This window comes from Tetrao urogallus (genome assembly GCF_951394365.1).
Source record: "Tetrao urogallus genome assembly, chromosome: 5".
In the NCBI taxonomy this organism is placed as follows: domain Eukaryota; kingdom Metazoa; phylum Chordata; class Aves; order Galliformes; family Phasianidae; genus Tetrao; species Tetrao urogallus.
Window position 1 is genome coordinate 44,047,975 of NC_136818.1, and position 27,098 is coordinate 44,075,072.

The window sequence follows — 27,098 nt, forward strand, 5'->3', positions numbered from 1 at the left end:
GCCATCATGACATCCTATGGGCTGGAGGCTGAAGATCTAGGGAGACGAACTGCAGGGAGCAGACTGAAACCAGCAAGGCACAATTAGGTCCAGCATGACAGCCAGCCCTAGGGAGGAGGCTCGAGGATGTTACAGTATGGGGGCAGTGGCGGGAGCTGCTGTCAGCACCTGCTCCAGCCCATCTCCCAGCCGCCTTGTGACTGCTGTGGCTGCTGGCAGCACTCCAGTGCCCAGCATGCTGCCTCTAGCTGCTGGGAGCAGGTCATTTCCCCAGCTCTCATATGTCTGGGGAGGAAGCATTGGGTCCCTCGGGCTCTCCAGGGCCTGGGACATGCATGGAGGACGTCCCCTCACTTAAGGAGCTGGAGCAGCTCCTGAACACTGGGCGGCCTTCTTGTAACCACGTTGATGAAGTGTGGCCTAATCTCTTCTTGGGAGACCTGTAAGTACAGTTGCACAGAATGATTGAGCTTTAATGCCATTGCTTTACATTATGCTTCTCCAGCATATTAGTGCCCCTTATTGATGTGGCAGTAGGCAGCTCATAGTTTTGCTGATTGATGTCATTTACAGTGCAGACTGCAGTTTCTGAGATCATTTTATGACTGATTTGATACTTGGTTCTCGTTTATTCCTTGGAAACTGTGCACTGGTTTATGTTGAGTAAGAGATGCAATCGCTGTGCTGTTCCTGCTCTGTATCTCCGTACCAATCTTAATTTGTTTATGTTGGTCTTCCTCTTAGAGTAACAGCTCACAACAGATTTGTTTTGTGGAAGATGGGTGTTACCCACGTTTTAAATGCTGCCCACGGCACAGTGTACAGCCACGGAGGCCAGGACTTCTATGGAGCTACCATTGATTATTATGGTGTGCCAGCACATGACCTCCCCAGCTTTGACATAAGCCAGTTCTTTTTCTCGGCGGCAGAATTTATCCACAAAGCCCTGAACACACCAGGAGGTATAGAATGATCATTGTTCACATTTGTATGTGTGTTGGCAGCCTTTCATAACCAGTCAGGCGCACAAGCTCACTGGTGCACAGGTCAGTACGTAGCCTACTGCCAGTACCTGCATGGTAAAGGTAAAGGGGAAGCTGTGCTGTGCAGGTGGATAGCTGCAGCTTGGCTCCAAAACAGCAAGAAAGAGTGAAAAGTTGATGTGAGAGAAGGATGAACAGTGGCTGAGAGAGACAGAGTAGAGAGGAAAGGAGTTAGAAAGAAGAGAGAAATATCAGGAGGGAAAGACCTGTTCACAGAGAAGAATAAAACATGTATCTGATATGGAAGCAGTCTTATCTGGTCTAGTCTTTTGACACCCTCTCGTGGCAACTGTATTTGTCATAATAAATGAATAGGAAGATGACAATCCTGATTTCTTCAGCCACCACCCATGTGAAGAGGCCCATACACTGTGAACGATCTTCCTGTGAGAACAAGGCCTGCAGGGCTGTGCTCCCAGGGAGGAGATTCACCTTTACCCAGGGGAATTTACAGTGTGTTGCAGAGGAGACTGAGCGTCTTGGCACTGGTGCTATAAAACACTAATATGCATGTATTACATAAAAGACCGTTCCTTAGCATGAGTAAACTGGCACTGATGGAGCTCTTTCTCACAAAGAGAAATACAGCCACGACAAATCGACTTATTACTTAATGATGCTAGGCCAGTCATCTTTCTTGGTGGCTGATGTGTCAGTGCCATCCTTTCAGGCCAGGATGCAGCATTCTTCTTCACCTAAGTGAGCCTTTCTGAAAGCACTGGGTCTGGTTTTCCTCTTGCTCACAGTAGAGCAACATCATTGCTTTGGTTTTTAACTAACCAGTGTTTCTGAAATCAGATTGTAACCTCATAACACTGCTCATACAAGTGAATAGAACAATTGCAAATTAGACTTAACAGTTAGCAGTTCATCTCTTTTTGGACTAGGTGATCTTAGTGGTCTTACCCAACCTTAATGATTCTATGATTTTATGATTCCATTCTATCATTCATATCTATTGGAAGGGTAAAAAATAAATTGTTTGCTGTGTAATCGTGACCAAACTGGAGAATAAAGGACAGAGTTGCCTTCTCTTTTAGTTTAAAACTTCATCCACCATACTGTTCCTCTTTTATGGTTATAATTTGCCTTTCTTCTTTTTTTTTTAAACTAGCTAAAATTTTGGTACATTGCGCAGTTGGAGTAAGCAGGTCAGCATCTCTAGTCCTAGCATATCTCATGATAAATCACCACCTGCCATTGATTGAAGCCATCAAAACAGTGAAGGAGCATCGATGGATTTCACCCAATCGTGGCTTTCTGAAACACCTGCGAAATTTGGACATTCAGCTACGGCAGAAGAAGGGCTGCTGAAAGGGCAAAACCTTTACATATGCTTTTCTGAGTTTCAGCTTTGAGAACCACTGTGCACACACTACTTCCTAGGATCAGTACATATTAAAAAAAATGAAGAAAGCTATGCATCAAAGTAAAACAACAAACAAAACCCAACAGAACTGTCAGTGGGTACATTCTGGCAGCTGACTTCCTCCAAGACGAGCGCTGCCAGAATCAGCCCCTAAGCACTACCTGCTACAGAGCTGTTGTGCACAGTGTGATCATACAAGAGGGCTCCACTGGAGCTGTGAAGATGGACTGAAGTTGTTCTTGATCTGTGCTAATGCCAGAGGCAAGTTCAATAATTGCATCTAGCAGTACTGTATGTTTGAGTCCCCTTTTCTCAGGAGTGTAACAACACCATCTTCTTCAGTTTGGTTACAGTTTTCATGAGAAAAGCTTGTTGCGTTGCAGGCCTGGTGATGTGATAAGGACAATTTCTTAGGCCCTTGTGCTCTGCTGCATACACCTTTGTCTTTTATGGATCTCTTAAATATTATGCTGCCACAGAGAGCTGTGACATATCAGTGGAATAAACTTCTGCGCAGCTCTCTATGTGGTCTCAGGGTCAGCAAACCCACAAGTTTTTCTTATGTAAATATGTTGACAGCAAGGCACTATATATGATGTTGTATATTGAGGATATTGAAAAAGAAGACAGATTTTTAAGATACTTTGTAAGCGTAAACTCATTAGTTCTGTGTTAGTGGCTTTGAATCATCTCTGTTTTAATCAGGTAGGAAACCTAGGCATTCATCATTACCAGGGAGCTACAGGCATACGTTTTCCTGTGTTTGCAAGCTCTTGCTCACAATAAATGTAGATTGCTCTAAGGGCCTTTGGGATGTCAAATCCATGAAAGAGCTGGTAAGGAGTAATTTCGGCTTTAAGCTAATAAAGTACTTACTTTGCAGCATCCCTCTGCTCCTTTACCCCTCAATCTGCAAGCAGGCTGCTGAGCCCCACGCTCAGTGACTGCACCCGTGCCCCAGCAACTTGAACCTGAGCAAAGACATTGCCCCCCATTGCCTGTACTCAGTTCTTTACAGCTTCCCAAGTTTAAGCTGAAACATAAGATGGTCTGACCTATTCCTTCTCAAAGGATTAGTCCAGAACTTGGAAGGAAAAAAGCATCAAAGACTCAGGAAGTCCAAGTGTTACTTTCCATCCACCTCTGAATAAGGGTGCTGACTCCTTACTACAGTGTCTTGTCTACATTCCAAATTTCAAAACTTCGATTAAAAATAAGCCTAAAGCCCAGACAGTCAAATCCCCTCCTGCCTAAACACTCTTCATTTGATTCAAATTCTTGTATTACTGCTTTCTAAATTCAGCAGGGAACCGAGTTAGCTTAAGTCAATAGCTACGCTTAATTGATACAAGTTAGTTTTAAGCTGTTTTGAGGCTGTCACTTTTCCTATCACCAGTTAATTAGTTACTTAAGCAACTTGATTTTTAATACAGGAACAGCATTTGCAATTCATGCTACCATTCTACCTGAAAATTACCTTGTTACCTTGTGGTGAACCGTGAAGCAATAATCAAATCTGTTTTTGCCCTTTGCTACTAGTTTGATTTATTGATTAGCTGCCCTTATGAACTTTCTCTACCAGATTGAGTAAATACATTTTCGCATGCTTGTTTGCATTTGAAGCATCAGGTCTCATTATTTCCCTTCTGCTGGAGGAGGCTTGCAAAGATTGTTAGAAGGCATAAGTAATGGTGACTTGTGGATTGTAATTCTTCCTTCCCAGACCCCTATTATCCTGAATTCTTGAAGAGGCTCTTGAAGAGATATGGATGCTGATTCTGCCTAGTGGTTATGGGAATGCAGATATCCTCTCTATTTCAATGCTTTGCAACATAAGCATGAAGATCCTTTCAGAAGTTTATTCAACTGTCTGTTCATATTTTCCTAAGTCTTGCCAAGGAGTTCCACTGGCAAGAGAAAGAGAAGACTTTGTAATGTAAAAAATGATCAAATAGAAAATTGCATTTAAACCCCACCAGTGCTAACATAATCTTTATACCTCACAAAGCAGCAGAGCAGTGGAGGAGGAGCTGGGTTTGCTTTGAAGTTCTCCATTAGAGATAGGATTTACATGAGTTAACATTTCAATAAATTTATACTTCATTCATTCACATTACAGTAGATTTCAGTCTGGAAGCCTTTTGAAGACATGGCACTGAAAAGTCTGAAATTCATGTGAGTGAAATAAAGCATCTTAATGGCTTTAGGCTGGGCAAAATTAGACACGTATGAGAAAGATTGATGGAACCTCCCATCAGGATAATGCTTTGTGTGCCCCTGAACATCTGTCCCACAAAGCCACAGCTGTGAAAGCTGCTCCCGTTGTAGATTAGTACCTGCTCTCTTACGTGCTGTTCATCCTATGAGGGCATTGTTTCACAAGGAGCAGAGTAGTGTTGAGTGGAGCCAAGCCAGTATGGCATCCATGCCACTAATGATATGGCAGTGATTTTGTACAGCAGGACTGGCATACCCCAGTGGATGGAATAAATTGCTTAGGAACTCTTTTTCAAGGGCGCTGGCAAGTCACAGAAGTGTTTTAAATCTGCGAAGGTAGTGTTGCCTATATTTCCTGCCTGCCTGCATTGCTCCTTTATATTCTGTGCACCGTTGGCTCCCGCTCCACGCAGGGAAAAGGATTCCCATCAACATATGCAAAAGTAGTAAAATTAGTCCTGTAACCTCTTGAAACAGAAAACACTATCTGCTGTGGCTTGATAGGAAGAAAAGAGACCTTCTCCCTGGTCCCTTACTCTGTCCATAGTTCAGGCTGTGATGGGATGTGACATTAGTACTTCTCCCTTTTCTACTGTCAGCAGAAAAAAATTGCATTTTGAATTTTGGTTTGGAGAGTTATGCTGAGGATTGCAAACAAATGAAAAATACTGCCTCAACAGCAGCACTTTGTTTGGAATATGCACATGTCAACAGGGGATGTACGATGAGGAAAACTGAAGGTGCTGAAAGGTGCTCCTCATTGAGGGAGGGCCCCAGTCTGGAAGATGTTTAGATTCCTGAATGCAAGCTCAGTGCCTGCTGAACTAACCTGAGCATGCAGGCTCACCCATAGGGATCTCCTTACCCAAGACCCTACAGGTACTGTCCGTGTTTCATCCTCTTGAGACAAACAGGCACACAGGCCTTCCTGCCTAGGCTGGCCTTTCCTCAATATGGTCATATATATATATATATATAGTATTTTTCTAAAGAATGAACCTGACAAAATCCACAGCAAGGTTACCCAGGATGCTGCAGGAGGTAGAAGTTTACAAACATTAGAGGACTAATGGGAAAAACTGTGGAGCAGAAATTTGCTCAGGGTTACGAAATACACAGAAACTCCAATGAGACCTGGAAGTTCATGAGCTGGAGGCTGGGAGAGCATTAGAAAGTGGTGTATCTCACACTTGTGCAGTCTCATTTTCTGTCTGCATCAGCTTACAGCCACAGGCAGACACAAGGACAGTGAATTCAATGGGTCTGTGTGGAGGCCCACGACAGCTGCTGCTCTCATGGCCTTTATTTTGAACTCGCCTCTAACAGGAGCCGTCCCATTTCCCAATAGTTTATTATTAGAACTGGATCACATGAGACACTGGAGACTGTGTCTCCACTGCACTGACCAACATTTCTTCTGTGGGGAGAACTCTGTGCTGGCAAGCACAGCAATACTGCTTCTGTGGGAAGTTGTGGGGGAGGTTATTTTTTGGTAAAACTTTGACTTAAAGCAGAACTTTTATTTCTGTGGGTGCTCCCGTTCACAAGGGAGGCAGCACTCAGCCCGCTGGGGGACCTGTCAAAGTGCGTGTCACTTTTAGGGACAGCCACCTGTTGGGGACCATCAAGTGAAGAGAATGCTCCAGCAACAGCACCCCATGTGTGGCTACCGATGGGCCACTGCCTGGGGATGGTCAGACAGCCAGCCAGGAATGCAGCGAGTCCAGTGTTCGTGCAGTCCAAAAACTGCAAGGTGGAATCAAAGCATGTGGGTGAAGAGCAGCCTGAGCTCTACACAGGCTGTATGTAAGTGCTATTTGAGGCTGAAGGGCTAGGAAATGCAGCTCTCATTAACACATGCTGTCCAACTATTTAGTTAGCGCTGTTAAGCTTAGTTGCCTTAAAATAGCCTAAGCATAGAAGAAAGCAAAGGGACTGCTCATTAAAGGAAAAACAAAACACATTACAATGAATTAAAAAGAGAATAAAATTCTCTTTAATAATTTCCATAAATTAAAAATTATAGATTAAAAAAAGATTTCCTAAATGCTGCAATGTGTAACACATAGACCTCAAGGACTAAAAATTTTAAAAAATAAAATAATGAATGGTGGGAAGAAATGTATAGATAACAACAGTGTGTACATGTAGTAAGTAAGAGATGAACTTTCAGCTAACAGGAGTAAAAACACAGAGGTTTGCTAATGCAACAGTTCATCTACAACAGGAAAGTTACAAAGAATCAAAGCCTACAATCAGCAAAACTGCTATTTGTTCATACTATCAATGGAGTTTTCTTTATTCTGCCAGTTTCTTTATTCTAACATCAATAAGATCAACAACATTTAAGATTAACAACATTTCAGAGTTAGGTTTCATGGCATCTTCTGGAAGTGTGGAAGAGAGAGGATTTGGAATTAGGGCACAACCCAGTGCTAAGCAAAGTCAACAAGCAGGGATTGTTTCTGTACTGCCATCACTGTGCCACAGCTCATGCCAAAAAACCCAAAAGCAGTACCACAATCTGTCACTGCTCGTTTCTGTGGAACCAGCTATGTGCAGTTTCTCAGGAGCTGGATTAAATATCAGTCTAGAATTAAAGCTGTATTCCTTAAGACATCAGATATATGATAGTCAGCCTCTTTAAATGAGTTAAATATAATTCATCGTACACCGTGCACTATAACACATTATGTACTCTTCACTATAAGAAATAAATAAATAATAAAGTAGGAATGGCTGACTTTGCACGGTGTCTTTTATCCTGGAGGACTTTGAAGTGGTTAATAAATTGATTATTAAGTATGTATCTGTCTGTTAGCCATTGCTGGCACACCGGGCCAAGTCCCTTCAGGTTGAAAGGTGAAATATTTTTAAAAATGATACGCAATAAATAACTCTGGGCCCAAGATGTAAAACATCCTGCAGAAATTCAGCTTCACAACTGAATTTTAAGCAGGCAGCTTTATCAGCTGGAGCTTAATCAGATTAGCAAGACTAATACTACGCCAGCACACAGAGTTGCACCCTGAGGCAAAATGGTTGCTAAAACCTGAGCAACAATCACACCTCAAGACCAGCTGTAGGACAACCTGAGCTACCCTGTGGACTGAATTTTTGCAAGGTGTTTGGGCTGCTGACTGTAGTCAAATGGAGCCTGTATACCTGTAAATTTACAAGAAGTTCCAGACAGGAAAGTGTACATTTTCTGCAGAAATCACAACCTTTTACCTTTCTTTCATTACTTTACTGTTTCTTACACGAGTCTCAAAATGTAGATGCTGGGGTCTGCAAACAGTAACATTATGAGGTAATAAGAAACACTGAGTTGCCTTCTGTCATGAGCCTTCATACACGATTCTCCGCAGCTTTGTAGTCCATAACAAGGAAGGCCAGAGGAGGCTTGGTGTCACCGACTGCTACACATTGCACGGGGAAGCAAAGGGGACTAAATGTTCTGTGGCTAGGAAAGTCATTGTTATGGAATACCTGCAGAGGACTTTCACCTTGGTATGCATTTCTGTACAACCTCAGAGTACATTCACAAGGCCTAATGGTTAGTTCCTCCCCTGGTTAACCATTGCTCCAACACAGCAATTTCATTAAGTGATCACAGATTACTTCGGAAGCATTAACTAAACTTCACTGAACCACTTGGATAAGTCTGACTACCTACTTACAGATATTGTCTCCATGGCAGGAGAGAGCACAGCAGTGTCCTGAAAGATAGGAAGTAATGCACGTAACTATAACTGTGCCCAAATCAATGGCAAAGATGACACATGGGCTACTGTAATCACCAGAGGGTGTCTTCTGAAATGAGAGAAAAAAGCAACTATAAATGGGAATGATGCTGTATTTTAGTGAATGGGAAGAAAGGCACTGAGATTTCAGTTGAAAAACGCAGATTTAAATATATAAATATATATATATATATATATATATATATATGTATTTTTTTTTTCTAAAGGTTGTGGGTTTTTTGTTTGCTTTTTTAATTGGTATGTAAGAATGCACAGCATATATAATGCTACTTTCTGGTTTGAAAAGGAGCCAAAAGCTGCAAACAGCCATAATAGACATGCCAGTTGGCCATTTACAAAGCCTAGTGCCATATGTTTCCCCTCTTTTTCTGGACTCACATCTCTTATATCAAAAAGTGGTTCTTGTTTTATGAAAGGGATGAATGTAATATCCTGAAGGATACTTTATCTCAGCTACCATAAATTGGATCTTGGAAAGATGAGATGCAAGTGAGGCAGAAGTGCCAACTAATGCAATTGGCACTATACAGTGCAGCCAGGAGCAGCACAACATACATTCATTCCTATTCTGCAGGAAAATCTTGCTTCCTTGTATTCTTGGAAAAAGCAGATCTGCTCCCCTTGGGCTGGCTTAACTTCTGTCATTATGCTCAAGGCAATGCTATTCAAAGAGTTTTCCATTACTGAGCAATTCATCAAGCTGAGGGTTCCCGAAACAGCTGCAAGATTTAGATATTGAACAGAGATACAGTATACGCCTATGTAAATTCTTATGAAATATAAGATCAAAGTGATGGGAGGTAATGTTGGACAATCTAAATATGAGATAAAGATCAAAGGAATGTGACATAAAGCTCTGCTATCAAACCTGTTTCCCATCTTTTAGGGGACAGTGGGGTTTTGCAGTTACTCCTTACTAATTTGGTTAAATGAAAGAAAAACTGTGCTCAAATACGTTCCCATTTCATTGGCCACTCCATTCATGAAAAATCATAAGACTTGACTTCAGGAGAAAGTTGCTCAATGTTTAAATAGCACTGGGCTTAAAAAGATGGAAATGTGCTTTGCTACATTGGGATCAGCAAAGAAAAAGAGAAACAAATGTGGAATTCCAACATGTACAAGAAGTTACACAGACTGGGGGACAGAAGTTAGACACACTGGGGAAGAGAGGTTTGCCACTCTGCAGACAACTGATGTTCAGCTCCCAGAGGCCTCCCAGAGGCACCTACGTGCCACCATGTTCTCTACCCAGCTCTATCCTAGCCTCACAGACTTTAGACTTACAGAAGCACGTTGCCATAAATAAAATAAAGCTTTCTTTTCATGCTCAGGATCTCCCATCACCACCTACATTCTCTTAACACAAATAGTGCTGTGTCTTCAGTGCCAGTAAACAAATAAAGAATTATTTAATTTTACAGGGATATTTCATAAACAACCCACTCTTTCAGCCCTACTCTGCTTGCCCAGAGCATCTGTCTACTGTCAATGTTTTGCAAAGGAATGGGAACTGCAAAGATAAAATGCTAATCAGATTTCTGAAATGAATACCCAAATTGGCAAGGTGGCAACTCCAGCATCTCAGCAGAGCTATGCAGCATTTGTTCTGAGCTCATTTGCAGCATGTGTGCATTTCTGTGCAAGTTGGGAACATCTGTGGTGGGGGCAAATCAAATCTTGAAGAAACTCCCACAAAAAAAGCAAGGGTGTAACCCAGGGCTGAATTAGCCCTCCTATTTCCAAACAGTCGACTGGGGACTGTATGGCCTAGGAGGTGTGTGTAACTGGCAGGTGCTCAAGTGTCAAAATAGAAGCAGAATCACTGGCAGCATACATCCTGTGCTCCGCGGGCAAGACGCAAACAAGAAAAGCAGTTGAGTTGCTTGGTGCAAAAAGCAGCTTCCAGGATCACTCCAGCCACGGTGCCGTTGTGATCAATCCGCATTGGCAAGTATCAGTTTTCCATATGTGTTTCGCTTAATGCTGGCTGCCTGTGGAGAGCAGCTCGGGCAGGCTGATGCATGCTTGTTATCGCTGGCGTAAATATCTCTGCCTCGTGATATTATGGCACAAAGCAGCTGGACTATTTGAAAATCATTTAAAAAGCACTATAAAATTAGGGCTCCAATGCTCCTATTTTATGACTTTCATGAGCAGCCATTGCCTAGAGAGAAATTATCCTCTTTATTTTCAAGGCTAAAGGTTCTTTTAACATTCATCAAAATCGAAGTGCACCCTTGATAACACATTGAACTGTTACTTATCTAGTACAGCCTCTTTACCTTCTGCATAATATCACATTTGAGATCTCAGTTCTTCGTATACAACTCATTTCACTGTGTCTGCTGTTGTTTTCACCAAATGAATTTGCATAGTTTCAGGAGAGGCTGGCTTATGCCCCAAAACATATTTTTTGCATAATTCTTAATTTATATATTTTTAATTTCTAGAACAATAGCTCTGAATGTTTTTGTTACTGATCCTTCTATAAAAAATGGTCAATTACCTCCTCTGGCAATGACTTTTCACAGACCAATTAAGCACTCTATGGGAAAGGTTTTCAAGGGCATAAATAGTGCTTCGATGCATAGCCTGATATATTCCCTCTTTCTGCCTTCGAAAAATATTTCCCCCACATAAAAAAAGTCCTTGATAATTTTTTGTTCATCTATTGTTTCCACAGACAGCTTCTTTGCTAAACTCAGGAAAATGGTGAGTGAAGCAAAGTAAATCCAAAGAGTAAGGATGGAAATCCATTATTTTTAGAAAAAGAAAGGAGCACAACCGTACTGGCCATACATAAAGCTCAGATTTGAAGGTTTCTGCAGGAGACATCACATGAAATTCTTGGCCACAAAGGCCGTGAGTGGCCCTGCATACACTCTGTCTTGCAGCTCAGGAAAACCACTGCTTTCCTCCAAGTTGCTTAACCTCTCGTAGGTTTGTGTAAAAGCCCAGTCACTTCATTAGCCAGGCATCAAATACAGACTGAAGATAAATATTTAGAAAGACATAACCTTAGCTCTCTTCTCAGAATTCCCTTTTCAGCCAGGATTTTATCTTTATTTCCTCTGGGGGTAGCAGGCTGCATCTCTGTGCCAAAAGATGGCTTGCTTTCAGATCTCTGCAAACAGGGAAGGCTGCTGCTATTAGGGCATGCTGAGAAAGTGTGTAGCCACGCAGAGGAGCTGTGAAGTCAAGGCACAGTATCCTGTGATGAGGAACTGTCACCGGCCAGACAGCAGCCTGGGTGTGTGCAAAGAGAGACGTGCCACTGCGCCAACACCTCTACTAGCAGAGTCAGATGGAATATTTAACTGGCCATCAACCAGTTTTCTGTTCACCAACTGGATGCTTAAGCTAACAAAGGGATGAGATGGAGTTATGTGGTAATCACAGTCATTTAGGACCTTAGGATGACACAGCAAACTGGAGTCATGAATAGCAGACCCTCATACAGTCTGCTGTCACTATGGATGTAGAAAGTGGGGCAGACATTTAGTAAGCTATAATAAGAAGGCATGTCATCTCTGCAGCTAACTTTTGAGTTCCAACAGTCAGCAAGCCACTAGTAACCTTCCTCCATCTGATGGTGCCACAAAAAGGGAAAAGGATCCAGGTGAGCATTTCAGGCCAGATTTGACCTTTCGGGTGAATCATGATGTAGCACTCCAGGCATCACGGTTCTTACCTGTGGCAATGATCAAGCAATGGACAGGGGAGGAACAGCAATCCAGCACCACAATCATGTCTGTCTTGGTTCTGCAAGAGCTTCTGACCTTCTGAGCTCATTTGTGTGAGTGCTTTTTCCCTCTCAGGTGTATAGCCCTTACTCAGCAGAAATCTTTGCAAAATCCTTTAACCCAGGGCTTTCAAATTCCTTGACAGCCCCGAATTTGCCTTTGTTTTAGGGATGAACTATCTGTACTGAATTGTTTCTCAACGTTATCTTCACTCAAAAAAAGAGAAAGAGAGAAAGAGAGAGAGAAAGAGGAAGGAAGGAAGGAAGGAAGGAAGGAAGGAAGGAAGGAAGGAAGGAAGGAAGGAAGGAAGGAAGGAAGGAAGGAAGGAAGGAAGGAAGGAAGGAAGGAAGGAAGGAAGGAAGGAAGGAAGGAAGGAAGGAAGGAAGGAAGGAAGGAAGGAAGGAAGGAAGGAAGGAAGGAAGGAAGGAAGGAAGGAAGGAAGGAAGGAAGGAAGGAAGGAAGGAAGGAAGGAAGGAAGGAAGGAAGGAAGGAAGGAAGGAAGGAAGGAAGGAAGGAAGGAAGGAAGGGAGGGAAGGAAGGGAGGGAAGGAAGGGAGGGAAGGAAGGGAGGGAAGGAAGGGAGGGAAGGAAGGGAGGGAGGGAGGGAGGGAGGAAGGGAGGGAAGGAAGGGAGGGAGGGAGGAAGGGAGGAAGGGAGGGAGAGAGGGAGGGAGGAAGGGAGGGAGGAAGGGAGGGAGGAAGGGAGGGAGGAAGGGAGGGAGGGAGGAAGGGAGGGAGGGAGGGAGGGAGGGAGGGAAGAAGGGAGGGAGGAAGGAAGGGAGGGAGGAAGGAAGGAAGGAGGGAAGGAAGGAAGGAGGGAAGGAAGGAGGGAAGGAAGGAGGGAAGGAAGGAGGGAAGGAAGGAAGGAAGGAAGGAAGGAAGGAAGGAAGGAAGGAAGGAAGGAAGGAAGGAAGGAAGGAAGGAAGGAAGGAAGGAAGGAAGGAAGGAAGGAAGGAAGGAAGGAAGGAAGGAAGGAAGGAAGGAAGGAAGGAAGGAAGGAAGGAAGGAAGGAAGGAAGGAAGGAAGGAAGGAAGGAAGGAAGGAAGGAAGGAAGGAAGGAAGGAAGGAAGGAAGGAAGGAAGGAAGGAAGGAAGGAAGGAAGGAAGGAAGGAAGGAAGGAAGGAAGGAAGGAAGGAAGGAAGGAAGGAAGGAAGGAAGGAAGGAAGGAAGGAAGGAAGGAAGGAAGGAAGGAAGGAAGGAAGGAAGGAAGGAAGGAAGGAAGGAAGGAAGGAAGGAAGGAAGGAAGGAAGGAAGGAAGGAAGGAAGGAAGGAAGGAAGGAAGGAAGGAAGGAAAAGACAAAAAAAAGACAAAAAAAAAACCCAAAATGCAAATTAGCATTTAACATAAAGTCTTCAATCCTAAAAGGTCAGAGAGGGTTTTCTTTTCAAGCACAGAGATACCCATAGAATGTTGTTTCCCCAAATACATACTTGCCTACTAAAACTTCAACATGTAAAGGGTTTGTACTTGCTCACCTCAATTCCGGAACAGGATTTAGCATATCCTTGAGATGCTTTGGCAAAAATGGTCAGTTGGTGAAAGTACAGCAAAAGGACCTGGGATGCAGGGTGTTCTGGATGAGGCAGCTTCAAAGGCATCTCACAATCTATTAAACTTACTCACTTTCAGGAAGGTTTAATCCACTTCCAAATAGCAGGGGGTACCCAGTACCCCTGGGTGGGCAGCTGAAAGGCAATAGAAATCCTTGTAAGCTGACAGTGTGCTTATGGTGTCACCAGCAGTTCCAGTTGCCATCACTTGTTTTTCTCACAAGATGAAGGTTATTCTGCTGCTAACCACAGAACCAACCTGAGACCAAAGTCTTTTTGACTAAGAGAATAATATGAAGAACACTACCTTAAAAAGCCAAGCAGGACCAGAATCCCAAGAGTAGAATGCACTGGGGTCTGTCTGAGCATCATCTCGTGAGAAAGTGGTGTTGCTGTCCAGCTAATAGGCATCTGCATCATCAGTTGTTTTTCCTCATCATCACATCAGATGAAAGTTCTATGTCAACCATGTGGCTGATGGGTCGGTTTCTCCTGGAGAAGAGAGAGGTGTCTGAGCTGACCACTGTTGCTAGTCCACTGTGATGCCCAGCAGCCCATGTTGCAGCCAGGATGCACAGGCATCCAGCGACTGCCCCTCTTCCAGCAGCAAGGTGAGGGTGCTTGCACTGCTTGGATTCTTCTACTAGCACGAGTGGAGGAACTGGGCAAGGAAAGATAAATTAGTCTGGGAAGAGAAAATAAAAGACAGAACAAATCAGCCTGATTTTCACTCGGGCTGATAGCATTATGTGCTGGACACCAATGGAGCCTGGTTTGTTACAAAAAATTTTGGCACTCAAGCAAACCCAGGCCGAATTGCATTGTGCATAGGAAGAATAAGGACAGTTACAAGCTTTTCCTACACAGAAAATCTGCATAGGAAAGGATACAGTGTAGATTAGTTGATGAATCTGCCCTGGTCAATAGCAATTTAATTCATCGAGTACCCTTCACATTTTTCTCCCATCCAGCCACAGCAATTTCTTCTCCATCACTATGACTTCTAACAGCCAGCCACAAGTGCACTATTTTTAAAACACGCAAGGTTGCTTTCTTCTGCCATCTTCTGGCTAAATGGAAAAACTACGGTGTTTCATTGCTGGCCCCACTGCTGAGTTGCTCTGAAGCAAGGGCTGTCAGTAAAGGTAGCACGCAAATCAGAGCAGTCTTGTGTACTGAAAGCCTGCCCAACTCTTCCAGCTGATGGAATAGCAGTGCTCCGTTGGTTATCCCAGAACAAAATGTCTGCTTTGTAGTTCCATGACACAAGATATCCTTATTTCCTTTTCTGATAGGCACGTAAAGATTTTCCTTCTACAATTACATATTTCTAGTCTCCCAATGGAAACATCACATATCATGTCAAAACATGATACATGATTTTTTTTAATTTTAAAACCAATCACTTTCAAGTTCTTGCTAAAAATGGGTATGAGCTTAATTTAATTTTCTTGTTCTTTTTGAGGTTTTGGAGGTTTTTGTTGGGTTGTTTTCTTTCTTTTTTTTTTTTTTTCTTTTCCTGCAATCACAGAGATTCTTTATGAATGGCTTAGTCTCGATCCTCACTCTTCTGCAATAGCTCTTCCCACATAGTTTTACTAAAAATATGACAGTAATGTATGATAAATAAAAAAGGAAGAAAAAGAAGTCCAAAACAACAACAACAACAAAAACAACAGTATTTTAGCTTGAAATAAATGATTTAGAGATAGTAAGAAAAACTATACACAGAATTCCAGCCTGCCAAGAGACCATAAGAAAAGCTGCTAAAGGCACCTGCAAAAATGACTGCTTGAGATGCCAGGCCCTGCAAAAAAAGAATGGTAATGCTATTTATGGTGCATGAATGGCTCCCAGTGCCTGAGAATCTCACAATCCTTAATATATTCCTGCTCATTGAGAGTTTCTCAGGCAGAGGAGAGCCTTCCCAGGGTTGTGCTGGAGGCACAGTTAGCAGGAGGCTTCCTTTGGGAAAATGGACTGAAATGTGCAGCCTATCTCCCATGTATCTGTTCCAAACAGCCTCTAGCAGGCACAGCCCCCAGCAAAGGCTCTTAGCTCAGCCCTGGGCATCCATCGGGCTGTGCTTTGCTGGGAGCTCAGCCTCCCTCCCACCCTACCAGCTCAGGCATCAGCCTGCAGCCCATGTAAAACCTCAGCAAGCTTCACAAAAACAACGGTATAAAGCCGAATGAGTGAGAGGTGGAAAAAGCTCTCCTCAGAAGTTCTAGTGCACAGTTGCCCTTGTTCATGTCCTGCCCGATGATGTGAGGCTCTGGGGTATCAACACCGTACCTTGGGCATGGGGCAGGCCTGTGGTGCATCAATTGATCAAAAACCAGCCATTTAAAACCTGAAGAAAAATTGCTCTACTTCATACCAACAAAGCTGAGAGCATCCTTTGAGAGCTCTACGATTTCCCTGAAAAAAAAATTAAGTGCCAAAATAGATCTTCCACTGTGGAGTATGAATTCTTTCTGCTCTTGATTCTACTGCAAAGAAACTGCAAAGATTTTGTACAGCTTTGTCAACTTTATCAAAAGGTGTCTTTTTCATATGTACTCTTTCAAGCAAGGGAGAGCACTTCACTGCTTACAGGAACTGTGCAAGGAGAGACAGGCAGCTGCAGATACCTCTGCCAAACGACCGAGAAACATGAAAAATCATTGACACGTGCCTTCAGATATTCTGAAATCTTGAGAGCTTGACAGCACCATCAATTCTGTATTGACAGCAGCAGTCAAACAAAAGTCATTTGAGAAGTAAACTGAGGAGAAAAAAAACAATCCTTAATCCACTGTTATACAAATCCATATGCCTGCAGAGGAGCTGGTGCTTAGAAGCCTGTTTTAATAGCAGTAAATTAACATCTTTGTTTGTCTTTCCCAAGGCTTGCAACGCTTTTTTCTCCCCCTCTCAGAATCCGGCCTGTTTGACAACACATGTGTCACATGGTCACATATCAAGCCCATAACTGACACCTATTGACAGCTGACGATACCAACAGCATCTCAGTGTGGAGTTGGCAGTGCCACTGAGCCCTTACCCATGTCAAGGTCACTGCTTCTGCTCTGGCTGGAGCTCTGCCCTCGGGCACATGCTGCCCCAGGAAGCTTCTGCCTGAGCACGTCACAAGCTGCAGCCGCTCTGCCCCGCTCCTTACATAAGATGGGAGTGAAGTTTCTACTATTAGAAACAGTTAGTGGCATGGCAAGCTGGGAGCTGCTGATCACAGCACGCAGCACAGGAATGGCTGCTAGCAATGGGATTACAACTACAGCTATTTTAATTCTGGTAGCAGCATCAGGCAGGTCAAGATGTGCCAAAAGAAACAGTAGTTTGGAGGTCGTTTCTGTTTTTTGTTTTTAATCCTTATCAGTGGTGCCCTGGACAGCAGTGTTCCAGAAGAGAGCCAGGGGGGAGAGCATCATCCCCGGCTTGACAGACATCCACAGCCAAGTTGGAAATTTCGGTAGGAGCCTGTGGAGGGCAGCGCTGTCTTGCTGGGGATAGTGCACAGAATAGCTCAAAGATGCCAGCTGCTAAGGTAATATTTTATTTATTACTTTTTTTCTCCTTTGAATCTGGAATCTGCAGATGCCAGAGCTGCCATCCGGCAAGCAGGGAGGACGCCCCATTTCTGCACCTGTCAGACCCATTTGCATACCCTTAGGATATGGGCAGGTGCCATTGCCCAGGCCATGCAGCTCTCACAAGGGAGGCTGGGGAAGGCAGGATGGAGCTGAGGTCAGCACCGAGCTTCTCCCCCATGGAATGATATGGCCTTGGAAACACATGTGGATTGGTTGTTCCTCTGCCCACCTCCAGCACCTCACAAGCAGAAACTGATCCCCTGCAGCCCACTACAGAGAAGCTGCTGTGCTCCACTAGAAAGGTTGGCCATGAACAGAGGTATTGGGCAAGGCAGAACAGTGGAGGAGTGCCAAGGCTTGGGCTTTCCCTAGCCAGCCAAGCAGCACTGCAGTGTGGGGCAAGGGGTCCTGCAGCTGGCAGAGCCATGGCTACACTGAGGGCTGCACACGCAAGAGCCCTCCATCTGGCATCTTTCCCAAATCATAAATTCTCTTTTTTTTTAAAAAAAAAAAAAGACTCCCGTAAAATAAGACAAAAAATATCAGGCAGCATAATCTTAATTGTACATTCTGCTTTTCTCTTCACTCCAAAATAATGGAAATGGCATAAATACAGTGCTGCACTGAGCACGTACCTGTGCAGGGGCCAAGGGACTGCCTCTGCTTTTTGTGAGGCAGGGGCACAGCCTCTGGCAAGGCAGAGCAGGGTTTAAGCAGTGTGCAGAAGCAATGAACTTCTGCTGTTCCCTGCTGCTTGAGCGTGGGCAAAATAAAAGACCATAATATATGATGCAGTCAGCCAAGAAAGCAATATTGCTCTGCCATGTGCACGCTCTATACCGAGACACATCCAGGATCTCATTTCAAAATTCCCATAGGTGCCTCATTTAAACCATCAGCCATAACCTGCTTCTCATTTTCAATACCACTTGGTATTAGAGCTGCAGTGAACTGCTGGTGAGAGATTCTAATTCCTGCAAACAAGCCCCTGTAGGCTTGCAAGGAAAACAGAGAGTTCCCCTCTCAGTTGCCTGCTAGGTTCCCATCTGGCTGTTTTAACTCCGCTATTGCTTTTAAATGTGTCTGTTTCTGCACACGAGGCTTTCAATTCTACCTCAAGAGACTCCAGGGTTCTCTTAGCATCAGACTTTGGCCAAAATGTAGAGACACAGATTGGATCTTCTTAACAGAAAGGAAGATCGGGTTTCACATTACAGTATCTGAAAGATTAATTTCACTTACACGATCATTTTCCTGTGAACTACACTTCTTTCCATCTGGATTTTTCCATCAGGGGGACAAAGAGCCATAGTGTGAAGCACTACCTGTGAGAAAAGAGCAAGTAGGGGAAAAGATGACTGCAGAGTAGCTCAATCAGAAAAAAGAGATGGAAAAACAGGATAGACAGCAGTTTAAAATGCTTCAGCAGGCCTATTTTTGTTTGTTTTTCATGTGAATTATATTCTGATGTCATGCTTTGGTATTGCGAACCACTTAATTTGCTGGGTTTTGTTTCAGTGAGTTCAGGACATTTGGCTGCAGGAGTTTTCAGAGTCATGTTACTGTTACCCAGTGTTTGCCTTATCATGGCAACCATAGGTCCACCCCAAAACAGCAGTCCTGCTGTTCCTGAGGCCACAAACACCTCCTATCACCGAAAGACACCTGCCACTCCCCAGGCTGTCACCACAGCCACCAGCAGAGCCTTGCCAACTGGAAACATGCAGGGGATGTTGTGGTGGTAGGACAGGACCTGGGGCCCAGCTGCTGCCCTGTGATGGGCTCCTCTTGGGAATCAGGATAGTTCAGCTTCTGTAGCTCGGTTCTGGCCTTAGGAGGCATGATAATACTACAGCAAAATGGCAGCAGGCCTTCCCCATGCTGCAAGAGTGAAAATGAAAGATGCTTGGTTAGTTAGTGCGTGTGTTTAATTATACAAAATGTGTTTTCCTCAACCAGAAACATACCATTTCATCTTGTTTTTATATTTTGAAGGATTTTATGCAATGATAAACTCAAATTCCAAAACAGAAGTATTTTTTTAATAGAAAAAAAGGAAATGGCATTTTTCTTCCTTTTGAGATACTAAAATGAACTATATCAAATCCTCAACATCAGAGGATTTCCTTTTTCTTTTTTTTTCTTTTTTCCTCAGAAGTTTGTTTTCTTAGGCTGAAATCTGCAAGTCCAACACAAATCTATTAAATGCTTTGGACAGTTCAAGTCAAGCTTGACTTTGAAGCTGTGCATATTTTTTCCTTTGCCAGAAAAAAAATCTGCATTAGAAAATGGCAATTTTTTTCCCTAGCGTCTGAAGAAAAAACAAACAACAGAAAAATCCCTTGCTGACTGAAGTACTCAAGATCAGGATAACATTAGCTGAGATACAAACCTCTGCAAGAAGCACAGCTGAGGTGTAGAGAGCCCAGCAAGACCTGTCAGGATGCACGCCGGTGCTCTGGACGCTTGGTGACTGATGGTTAACTTCAGAAGGGTTTCAAAGTGTTTGCCTCCTTGCCTTCTCCCCATGAAGCAAGGAGGTTAATCCGCCTGGATTGCCTCCAGAAGCTTTATCCAGTCTCAAGTGTCTCTAGTATATAGGGGGGGAAAAAAAAAAAGAAAGATAGAAACAAAGAATATAATGAGATGGCTTTAGGTACTTCCAGGCTGCAGCTCCAAAAGAGACCTCTGCAGAAGGTGTTAGTGACCTTGTGAGAGATTTTTCACAGAGGATCCTGCCTTCCTGCTATCTGTTTCCACCTAGAGGAGCTTCTCTGAGCCACACGTATGGGGAAACAGAGAAATGTGATTTGTGGCAGCACTTTTGCTAACTTTGCAGTATCTGAGAATAGAAGGGGGCAGGGAGGAAACCCTGAGCTAAATCCCTGGTCCTCAATTAAAAAATTCATACTACTTTTCTCATTAGTCCAATCACCTGGTATAGTTATTTCCAAGTTTCTCCTGAAGGGCCCATGGAGTAATTCAGTTTCAAGGCCAGCACAGCAGGGAGAGAGTGGCGTGGCTGGGAGGAGCCATGCTGCGCGCTGACATGAGGAGCTTGCTTCTCTGGAATTAGTCATGGGAAGCGAATCTTGCTAATGTGTTACAGGGGAAGAGGTTTGCTGTATGAAAGGGAGCTCTGTTGCAAAGCACCTTGCTGGCTGCAGTGGCTGGAGTCCCCTGCTGAGTCCCACCATTACCAAAAGGTCTCAGCTCTAGCAGGCCAAGAGAACTACTGCAAAATCAGGCCCAAAACAAGAAGCTTGGCAATGTCATCTCTTTTTCTCTCTCCATTACCTTAACAAGCTGACATACTACAACAGAAGTTAAAAGCAATGAGGGCTACAACTGAAAGCATAGGAACCATCTGCTTACCTGCACAGCTTCAGCTTTTCAACACCTGCAGTAACTGAGACTCATCCACCCTCCTTGAAAATTAATCCATGGCATTCTGAGTCCCCTGATGTAGAACCTCTGTTATCTTTCTCTTTGTGGGGAGGAGGAGAAAGAGGGGAGCAGCGGAAGCAATTCACAGGAATATATGTGGTGTGATCAATACTATGCCTTGCATCACTGTACTAATCTTCCTATAAGCATGCTTGCTTGTGTCCCACATCAGCCTACACTGTTTAAAATAAGGCACCCACCTTAGGACAAAGTTGTTGGTAGCGCTTTAGGAGCAACATCCATCTGGCTGATGCTGTGGTGGGGCAAGGGACAGACTAGATGAATTCTAAAGGTCTACCAGGGGCTTCCTAGAATTGCTGAGAAAATAAACCAAAACTCTAGATTGAGGTATTCAGGTATTACAGTGCAAGCTGATATCACATAATCTTTTGCAGAACAAGCACAGGACACCTATCTCACAATTTGAAGAAGTTTTCAGGTGGCTCCCACACTATGGCTTTAACATCAACAAACAAACAAACAAACCTCATCAATGTTCTCTGGAGGTGAGAACAGCAATTCCAAATAAAGAGATCCTGGCAGGAGGAATGCTCCCGAAGTCTCAGAGGAGGGCTTCCTTGAATGTCTTTGAACTCTTGACAGCATTCTGCCTCTATCTGGACTGATCCTCCTGAGTCTGAAACAGCAGTGTTGCAAAAATGGCCCATGTATTCAACTGCAGGATCTGTAAGAGAGCAAAGCAGTCCTAGATGGGATTTTTAACATGGCTACAAAACCAGGACTTTCAGCTTTATAATTTTCCTAAATTCAGATGCTCCTTTTTCTTTACATTGCAGGTAAGTGCTCTCTCCTTCAGATGAGAGAAATGGCTTCACTCTGGAGGCAAAATAGCTATCATATTATTTATACAAAGTGGAACAGCTCCCAGAAGAGAGGCTGAGGCAGACAAGACACAAGCATACCAGTATAGATGACGAATATTCACCTGAGATATAGGAAAAAATGGTTCACATTTGCTGTTTCTATTTATATGCATATATGCTTGTACACTTGTGTACATCTGTGTAAATGCATCCTTATAAATGAAAGAACAATTACATATACATGCACTTTGTTTATGTATGCACATACACTATGAGAATATATGTCCTATAGACATCCTAAGATTCCCACCTTGGCCCTAGAAGCCTTGTGAGCCAGTCCAATGGCTCGTTCTTTCAAAAACTTGCAGTTCCAGCTAACAAGAAGTGAGTGTGCGCAAACACTTCTGTACCTCTGCAGCATAAAATACTGGAGCTCTCCCATTTTACACTCATCAGCACTGCAGTAACAGCAACAATACCTGCAGCTATGAGGGTCAGTCAGCACTGTACTGGAGTGGCACAGGACATTTTTTTTTCCCACAGCCTTACTTGACAAGAAATTAAATCATATCGTCTTATGCTGCTGCTCTCTCAGGGGATGAATTACATGCCTGTAGAGTTGTACCACAGGGTCAGTCCTGCTCTCTGGATGCCTTCAGCAACACCTGCAGGCCCTACTTCACACACCAGTTATAATAATGTAATGCTGCTTGGAGGGTAATGAGAAGGAATGCTTTGTGGGGAATATTATTTCTGCATGAAATAATTCCTCTTAATTCATTTCAGAAAAGCTGTCTCTGATACAACCTGAGTGTGTGCAAGAGAGGAGCAAGATGCTTCACACCAGAGACAACTCCTTTCCAAGCAGCAGCGCAGGCGTCCCAGCATCCTACGAAACACCAGCACTAGCAGACCTCCAGAGACTGATTTGGTTCAGAGGAGGGTCTGATAACCATGTGGACCAAGTCTGGCCAAATATTTACCTGGGAGATGCGTAAGAACATATGGTCCTATTATTAAGATTATATTGGAATCTGGGAGGAGGAGGAAGGGAATTGGTCCACTGGGGACCAGTTATTGGGTGTGCAGGAATGTTTTTACAACACAAGCTTCCAAAACTGATAACACGAGGTGTTTAAATGCCATGGAAAGTATGATGGACAAAAGGGTAATTTATAGTCTGCTTGAGGTTTTTTTTTCCCATATTCCACGAGCCACAGCGGATTTTGGCGAAGCAAGAATTATCTGTATTCTTGCCAAAAGTCTTTAAAGAACTCATCCTAAACTAGTGTCAACTGTGAGAAGCACTATCTGCCCTGGAAACTGCTGACAGGCAGCAGACGAGATCACAGTAGCACAGTAGTCCTCAGAGTCAAACATAGAGCTGGCAGGGTCAGGAGCCTGGTGGAGGGGGACCCAAACGAGTTATGCAGCACAGGTTTTGGCATTCCAAATCCAAACTTGCTTTCAAAGATAGTAAGATTGAAAATATAGAATAACAATTTTCATGCAGGTGCTTCATAATTTTGACCGCTTTTATTTGGTGTTGTTTCCTTCTCTTTGGATTACTGCAGGTTATGCAGATGAGGCTGGCAGAGCAGTACTTCATTACTATGATTCTACAATTTTCTTCCAACTCTTCCTCCTCCTCCTTATGAATTCATCTGTAAAAGATCATTGTTTTGTGGAATAGCTTCTGTCGTAGCTTATGGCTAGGAGGAGAACTCAGCTGCTAAGCATGATTGACCAGGAATGAGGTGCTGCATCTGGGTGCATTCTTGCCCTTGCCACTCATGTACACTGTGAGTGAGAGGTTAGCTGCAGAACTTGTTACACAAGTATTTGAAGGAAGATCTTGACCAGTCTGTGCAGCAAGCTATGTTCCTGGGGGTAAACTGCTGGGAGACGCATTCACCTAACAGCATTTCACAGGCAAGCTTGTGCTCTGGTTTCTTCCCATACCACCACGTTGCATTTTTCGTTTGCATAGGTCGGAGGACAATGTGCCACACTGTAAGCAAGCTGCAATCCCTGCATCCTTCTCTAGAGGGAGCAGGCTCTAACGTTAAATGGTGATGTTTTAGCAGAACGTTAGGCATGATGCCAGTGTACCTTCGTGTCTTCCAACAGGTGGGCTGCTAGGAGTATAACTACTATTCAAAGCCTCAACATAACTCATATCCTTAATGCAGCGGATGGGCCATATAGCATCAACACAGGAGCCAAATATTACAAAGATCTGCAAATAGAGTACTTCGGAATAGAAGCATTTGATGATCCTTCCTTTGATTTAAGTATCTTCTTCTACGATGCTGCCAATTTCATAGGCAAAGCCTTAAACACTTCAGGAGGTAAGAGGGAGGCACCGAGAAGCTCTGGGAAGAAGTTTCAACATGAGCCAAACGGCTTCTCAATGCACTAGCAGCGAAGCTCGGGCTGAGCATAGCATTTGAGGACATGGGCATGGAGGAGGGCAGAGAGGCTGGGAGGCTGCTCCAGGCATGGCAGGGACCAGGCTGTGACTGGGCCTTAGTGCAGGGGGCAACACCAGGAGTGGAGAATGAGGGCAAGACTATAGCACTGCAGGGCTTTTACCCTGCAGGAATTGCCTCCTGGCACAGTCTGAGGGCCTGCCCTTGCATCTCAGACAGACTCCAGCCTGGGGATGCATGGTCTGAGTGGCATGACAGCTCTGCTCTCCCACTCCCTGCTGGCACTTGCAAGTGCTGGCTGAAACGCTTCATGTGCCTAAATGCTTCACAACTGGAACCTGGGCTGAGTGTCCATTAAAGCTAGAGAAGCAGCACAAGTTAATGAACTAAGTCAAAAGCTATGAGTCTGACCCGCAGCCTGCTGAATTTTTGTCAGCAGAGTTTGGATTATATCCTAGTTATCATAATTTCCATTTGTTCCAGAGTTTGCTCTGACTCCGACTGGCTGCAAGATCTTACTGCTTTGACTCGAAGTGCTTTATTAAATCCCTAGTTATAGCTCACACTGGGCTGCTGAGACACAGTAAATTATGAGACCGTTTTTACAGTCAGACTGTCCTACAGAGTTTATGGAACTTGTCAATGATCACAGTCAGGGCTGGGCCAAAGTTTTCTGCCAAAACCGTTTCTTTTTTCCACAGAAAATTACACTAATGAGTTTTGTCACAGAAAGCTTCTCCTTCAACAGAACATTTCAGCTATTTTAATCTGGAAACAAATACCTGAGAACTGACAAGGCTTGGGTCAGAACAGAGAATCCCGCCTAGGTTTTTCTGCCCCACTGTCCTGCATGGTGAGAGTTTTCCTATAGCATAATGGCCAGCAGATCCCCAGAGATCTGGGCTTCATCAGCTGCAAAAGCATCCTGGAGCTACACAGCAGTCTTCATTTAAGTTGGAAACAATTTTTTGAAAAATATTCTAGTTTTTGAAATTTAGTCTCCTACCTCAAACCAACCAACCCAATTTCCACAGCACTCTTTCCACGTTACATGAAAAAAAAAAACTCCACCATGCAATAGCTTCTGTCAGGGAAGGGCATTCATAATGTTAAATTTACAAAATTCAGTGCTTAGGTTCCTTCTCTTTAGAGCTAATAGAGCTTCAAGATAAGTTATGTTAACTGCATTTTCAGATAAGCTATGTTAACTGCACTTTCTTTGATAACTATTGAGAGGCCCAAGCTAGATGCGTGTGCTCAGTATGAAGCACCACCTTGCCTGAGATCTACAGCACAATCTCAGGCTGTTCAAGAATAAATGAGTATGCGCCAATCATCCTGGCTGTTCTGCCAGCTTGTTAGTATTTGTCCTCCCTGCATTCCTTTCACTTCAGAAATGCCTTAGCCTGCTCACCTTGCTGCATCTCTTCCTTTTGCAGGTAAAGTTTTTGTTCACTGTGCCATGGGGGTGAGCCGCTCTGCAACATTAGTGCTTGCCTTTTTGATGATCCATGAAAACATGACGCTTGTGGACGCTCTGAAAACGGTGGGTTCTCACAGAGACATCTGCCCAAACACAGGGTTTCTCAGCCAGCTGCGAGAACTGGACATTAAATTAAGCGAAGAGAGGAAAAGAACCAGAGAACCTGCTAGCAAAGCATTGTAAAACAGTATCACTAAAAGAGAGAGGACAAAACATGACTTGAATTTCCTGGATCTCTTTGAAATGAATTGCATTTGCAAACTAAGGATATAAGTTTAAGATGCTCTAGATTGTATGTTGTTACTAAAAATACATTTTACCTTCCCGTTTTGCAAAGCCACCTTAGCTTACACTTACTGTTGGCTGTATATTATATCCTTCCCTCTCCACCTTAAAACATTGCTCTCTGTTGGTTAAAAAAAAAAAAAAAAAAAAAAAAAAAAAGGATATCAGATTCCACTTCAGAAATAGCTGCATTTCAGCAACGAGTGAAGCTCATATCACTTTATGAAGTGTTAGGCCATTTGAGGTGAAAGATGCTGTATTATTTATGCTACAATAATGCTTAGAAGTTTTCTTACGAATCAGCTGGCCCCCTTCCCCTTAGCTCTCTGTATCCAAAATGGTTTGTATTTTGAAACCCGAATCTGACTCTGGTTAGTTCTTGCTTTTACAATTGGTGGAGCCTGTGAGCTGGGGGGTAAAGGGGCTGCTTAGAGACAGAGCAGCTGGGATACAGCACAAGCCACTCACAGAAACAGCTCCAAGTCTACATCGATTTCCTGTTGCTTGTTCATCAGATTGGTTTGATTTTTTTTCCTGACGAAAATATCCTTCTTCAAGAGGGCACTTACATATTGTTCCCCTTCTTTAAGAAAATTCATCCAGGACATGCTGTGTAACGTGCTTTTGAAAAGGAAGGTGGGTTCCCAGCTGAGGCTCCCAATAGCCACATGGGCAGTGGGAGTGGGAGCACGAAGGCATTTGACAACAAAGCTCAATGGATCCCAAGTCTCTCTGGCAGTTCAACATTACAAAACTCATGATTTTCTTTCTCAAAAATAAGGCCATTAGCATTGCAACATCATGTTCTGGGGCATTTGCTTTTATGAGAAGACTCAAGTGAAAACTGAAGGGAGACAGGAATGGCAAGGGAAGTGCTGACAGACATCAGACTTTCATCTCTGTCTCTGGGCCACCAGAGCAGCACTCAATAGCTACTGTCATCTGATGGATCAGTGCTGCCTGGAAACTATGAGAGCCACATCTGGATCTCGGCTCCCAGCGGACAAACACTCGCAGCACAAAGCCAGCTTGGGGATGGCAGCTGTTTGCATTCCTGCTACCACACTCTGGAATGCAGAGGCATGGATGCTGCCCACTGTGGTGAACCAGCTGCTCAAAAGCAGCAAAGCAACAAGGAAAAACACGCCTTGCCATTCCCAATGCTGTTTGTAAGGCAGATTCCTGTCTCCATGAAGGGCAAGGGCTACTCAGCACCTTTTATAATTGTCTTTGGCCATATCTACATCTGCTATGTAGACTGGGAGCAAGAGCTTGGAGCAAGGAGCTTGGTGCTGAGGCCTTGTCTCACAGTATGAGTACAGGGGGCTTTAGTTCCCTGCGTAAAG

General features: G+C 43.7%; 1 protein-coding gene across 1 annotated transcript; it reads left to right on the forward strand.

The window, feature by feature from the left end:
* Window positions 1-335: 335 nt before the first annotated feature.
* On the forward strand, window positions 336-25,650 carry LOC306946794 (dual specificity protein phosphatase 13B-like; the record flags this gene model as incomplete). Its single annotated transcript, XM_079535896.1, is given in 6 exon segments — window positions 336-442; window positions 11,080-11,092; window positions 11,096-11,108; window positions 22,339-22,546; window positions 23,683-23,903; window positions 25,424-25,650. Coding segments are annotated over 6 exon segments (789 nt in total).
* Window positions 25,651-27,098: the final 1,448 nt, after the last annotated feature.